The sequence below is a fragment of the Echinops telfairi genome, unplaced genomic scaffold (assembly GCF_000313985.2).
Source record: "Echinops telfairi isolate 266 unplaced genomic scaffold, ASM31398v2 ScPeMD7_655;HRSCAF=1070, whole genome shotgun sequence".
NCBI classification, from domain to species: domain Eukaryota; kingdom Metazoa; phylum Chordata; class Mammalia; order Afrosoricida; family Tenrecidae; genus Echinops; species Echinops telfairi.
Window position 1 is genome coordinate 2,000,527 of NW_022104553.1, and position 4,991 is coordinate 2,005,517.

The 4,991-nt window shown below is 42.2% G+C and overlaps 1 protein-coding gene across 2 annotated transcripts in view; it reads left to right on the top strand.

Moving 5' to 3' along the window:
• Positions 1–2,348, top strand: part of LYRM4 (LYR motif containing 4) — a 131,185-nt gene extending 128,837 nt beyond the window's left edge. For both annotated transcript variants that reach the window (XM_045292827.1, XM_004711756.2), the window contains one exon: positions 1,907–2,348. In XM_045292827.1, the coding sequence (XP_045148762.1) occupies positions 1,907–1,943 (37 nt within the window). In that variant the 3' untranslated portion in view covers positions 1,944–2,348. The remainder of the gene's footprint in view (positions 1–1,906) is intronic.
• The last annotated feature ends 2,643 nt before the right edge of the window (positions 2,349–4,991 follow it).

The following is a 4,991-nucleotide window of genomic DNA, read 5'->3' on the forward strand; positions in this document are numbered from 1 at the left end:
AAAAAAGAAAAAAGAAAGTAGTAGATCCTGTTATTAGGTACCACGGAGTCTGTTCCAACCCATATCAACCCCATGTACAACAGAAGGAAATACCGATTGTCCTTATGCTCGAGCCATTGTTGCATATCAGTCCATCTTGTTGAAGGTCTTCCTTTTTGTCCCTGCCTCACTAATGTACCAAGCATAATATTTTCTCCAGAGACTGTTCCCTTGAAAACACGTCCAAAGAATGTGAGATGGAAATCTCGCCATCTTTGCCTCTGAGGAGCATTCTGGCTGTGCTTTTTCAAGACAGATTTGTTTGTTCTGGGGGTAATCCATGGTACTTTCAGTATTCTTCTCCAGCACCATAATCCAAGTGCATAAATTCTTCAGTCTTCCTTACTCAGTGTCCACTTTCACATGCATATGAGTTGACTGAAAATATATAATAAAAAATCTATATGTAAGAATAGCAGTCTAAGAAATGGAACTTATCTGAATGTTCATTATGTGGAATGATTAAATAGTGACACATCTTTACAATGAAATATAGCCATTAAACCTTTCCCAAAAAAACAGTTAATGGTGTAGTTATCATAATATGAGATTAAGTAGAAAAAGCAGGTATGACATGATTCCAAATTTAAAGATTATGTACTTGCATACACACCCATCTATATTTTAAATCTCTATATGAATTAAAAGGCTAGATAGAAAATACTGAAATATGAATAGCCATGTACTGAACTAATTAAGTACTTAGGGAGAAAAGGCTGGACCTTCATGAAGCGCATGTGTTCTTTTTTGTTAAACCTTAGAAGCTCCCTGCATGGCACCTTCTCCCAGGTGATAAGGACATTCTTCCACTTATACGGCACAACTTTTATCCTTCTGCATTCAACTTTATGTCTATTATTCCTATGGACTAACTAAATCTTTATTCACCTTTTAGGCCTTGACTGAAATGTCACTTTCTCAGGGAAGCCTTCATTAACCACTCCTACTAATCTACCCAGCAAGAATGAAGTCAGTCCAAGTCTTCGTGACAGTACATGTGGCAGAATAGAACTAGTTTTCCATGTTTGTTATTTCATAAGTATATTGCCAGACCGTTCTCCCAATGTACTACTATGTAGAACAAACCTCCACTCATGTGGTTAGCAGCAGAGCCATTTGTGCCCCTGAGGAACTTCTAGGCTCTAACAGGAACAACTAGGAAGGAAAGGACCAGCACGAGGAAGGCAATTCTCCTAACCCCCCTGAGATGGTACAGGCAGCTTAGCATTGTTGCTTTACCCCTAACCATCTCTAGGTAATCCTAGTGGTGTGGTGAGTTATACATTGGGCTGCTACCTACAAGGTCAGTGGTTCAAACAATCATTCCTTGGGAGAATGATGATGCTGTCTGCTCCTATAAAAATGTATAGCCTCTGAAATCCAAGGGGCAGTTTTACTTTGCCCTACAGGGTCCCTGTGACTCATAGGTAATACAATCTGTTCTCATTCCCAACAGAGACAATATGCATTTCTGCTTTATGCAGAAAGGCTTTCCTCTGGAGGGAGGAAGGAAGTTATTTTGGGGAAGCATTGTGTTGCTCTGGCTGGAAAGCAAAAGACACTTAGAGGGCCTCAAGGCTCACAGGACAGCTTAGGGAGCAAGGTTGGGCCTGGCATGGGGTTTGCAGCCAACAGGATGCTGTGTGCAGACCTCAAGCTTCTTACTGAGTGGAAGTGAGGGAGCAACAGAGCAGGAAACAAGAAAAAGCAATCTGGAAATGAACTTCACTCCAGAGTGCAATTTCAAGAAGGGATTAGGCTGGTCATGTCAAGATTTTATATTTTAAATGTTAAAAAACACCCTTTCTGACCTTTCAGGGTTAAAGAAAAGTACTCGACTCTTGATCTGTCTCATGTCTGCCCCCAGGTTCATATCAGCCAACTGTATTCCACGGACAAGCTAATCATTGAGAACAAAGAGGAATCCCGGACCTAAGGAGCCTGGACCAGCCCCCTGGCAGCCATGGACCACCTTCAGCATCCATTCTATACTTGGGGTGGGACCTCGCCCAACCATGCGTGGCCTTGCGCACCAGCTAAAAGTATCCTCTCCCTCTGCCTGCCCCATAAGAACTGATGATGGACCGGCCTTCCCGTTCCTTTGTAGCCTTTGTGAAAAGGATATGACGATCTCCCTGGTTCCCATGCTAGAATGTAGAGCTGGAGCTCATGCCAATTATTGTGCTGTGTGTTCCTGTGCCTCCTCCCACTTTACCCCATTTGGTAGAGCATTTCCACTTGTATAGAGCATTTCTTTACTGTGCTTCTCGGTGCCTGACAATAAACACAATTGTCTCCCTATGCATTTACCATTGGTGGTTCAGTGGATATAATTCTCACCTTCCATGCAGAACAGACCGGTTAGATTCCTAGTGTACCTCATGCAAAGCCACCTCTTATCTGTTAGTGGAGCCTTAAGTATGACTAAGATGCTGGAAAAGTTTCAGTGGAACTTCCCGAGTCAGAAAGACTGGAGAAAAACACCACACATTGGAAGTAAGAGTGGCGGGGCAAGGGAGGTTACATTCCCATGTTGAGTCCTCTCTTTGTGAAAAACAAGTCCAACCATCAAGCAAGATAAAGGAGACAGCAGGGATTGAGGCCAAGACTGAAGTAGTAGCAGGTGTACTCTGGAGACCTGACTGCAGCAGTTTGTCCTTATGCCCCACAATCACAAAGGAGGCGGGACCCACCTAGAGGTAGAATTCTTTATAATCCGCTCTTCAGTGGGTTATCTGTGACCCAGCAGCAGCAGTCCCGACAGGGAGCAGGTTGAAGAGACAGAATCCAAAGTCCCGTGAACTTGAATCTGTATCCTAACACAATCCCCAGATGACCCCTGTGCACATTAAAGTCGACTGCCCACAGCATTAAATCCCCAGTTTGCCTACTTGTCAAGATCGCCTGAAACATTTGAGAGTGAGTTGTTCAAAAGAGGAATTTCTCAGCACCTCCCTTGCTCCCTGTAGACTATGAGTCAGTAAGTGAGGAATGATGTATACGTGATTTTAGTGCATACCAGGTGTTTTTAACATTTAGTAAGTTTGGGGACCTGTTGCTCTTTCAGTGTGCCATAGATAATAAAGATCCTTGGGAACATACTAGTTCAAAGCATATAGAAAGCTTACTAAATAACTTATCTCCTGGGAGTTTATGAAACACCAGACACCATCAGAGTACGCTCAATTCCTGTTGAATAGAACTGAGTGACCCCTTAGTTTATGTTGTCAGGATTGGAACAGGCTAATTTCAATGTTTACATTGCGGTCAACTTCCAGTGGACTTATACTCCCTGTCTTTGTCATGGTCACGTGAGTCAAGCTGGGCAAGTGGGCCCACACTCATTTCCATCTTTGTGTTCGAAGTTTGTGTTGGTTCTAGGTCATTGCAAAGTGCCTGGGGTCTTAAAAGCTTGTAAGCAGCCACAGCAATCAGTCTCTATTCACTTGGAACAACAAGAAGAAGGAGAGTCAGGAATAGGAAGATATGGAATATGTGGCTATTTGCCTCTCTGAATAGCTGCCTTCTTTGTAGTAAGACCAGAATTGAATGGTGCCCAACTGCCATTCCTGAACATTTTGACCAAAGGTTTAATTGAAGAATCCTAATCAAAAGGGGAGAAGTGCAAAACAGATTTTCAAATTCACATAGGTTCCAAACTTTCTAGAGCCACTGAAATGGACCTTATTGCCTTTAAAGAACATTTAAACTTTAAACCAAAAAATTTCCCCTGCAATCCCTTCAAAACCGAACAGTTTGACTAGTAAAAGATGTCTGCCTGGAGCATTATGCCCTCGTAAGATCTATATAGTGGATCCCTGGTGATGTAGTGGTTACACCTTGGGCTGCCCACTGCAAGGTCAGCATTTTGAAATCACCAAACTCTCCACTGAAGAAAGATGAGTTTTTCCACTCCCCTAAAGAGTTACAGTCTTGAAAACCCACAGGGGTTAGGGTCACTATGAGTCAGAATCCTCTTGGCACTGAGTCTGTTTTTTGAGACGATCTGTCTATGTGGGATCAGGGTGACAACAGCAAACCAGAAGATTAGATCAGAACCTTAGGGGACATTGAGTTTATGACAATGAAAGAGGAACCACTCAGAAAAGGTAAGAATGGTTGCACAACTTGAAGAATACAATCACTTTCACTAAGTTCTACACGTAGAAACTTGAATTGAAAAAAAAAAACTTGAATTGGTATATGTTTTGCTGTGTATATCTTCAACAATAAATAAAATTGAGAAGGGCAAAAATTTTATTGTTTTGGTCCAACTCATCTAGCTAGAGTGTAAGTTTTGTTATGACAGTGTATACAAAATAGATTAAATATGTAGTCATTCCACTTGGCAATATGGCTTTTAATATCACAATAAAATCTTATGAACCTGCAAAGTGAATTCAGTTTTTAGGGAGCCCAGGGTCTATTACAGCTCTAAACATTCCTCTCGGAGCCATGGTAGCCAAGATGTTGGAATGATCATTTCAGAGCTATGGGATCAGAGTTAAAGTGGGATTGTGACCTCCCATCAGCTGTCACGAGGCAATCACTCAAGTCCACATCCAGCCTCATTGTACACAGCTCTGCTCTGCCTTCTCTGTGTCAAGAGAGTATCTGGTCTTTGAGAAGCAACTCATCACCAAAGGTGCTCAGGCATATCAACCCTGATTTATATACCCAATTCATTCACGCAACTGTTACTTGAAGACCTAAATCCAGGTGTGAACCTTTCCCCTAAAAGTATCACTTTGCTACCAGACTACAGCTTCGTGGGTAACATGTGCTTGGATTTTAGTCAAAGAGGTGGCACACCAGGCAAGCTTACTTTCTCTGCAGGCTTTTAACAGCAGGTTACCTTTAGAAGAATTGGGCCACAGAGATGTGTTTGAATATGCCCAGTTGTGATAGCACAGACCTAATTTTCAAAGTACAGATAAAATTCAAACCACACA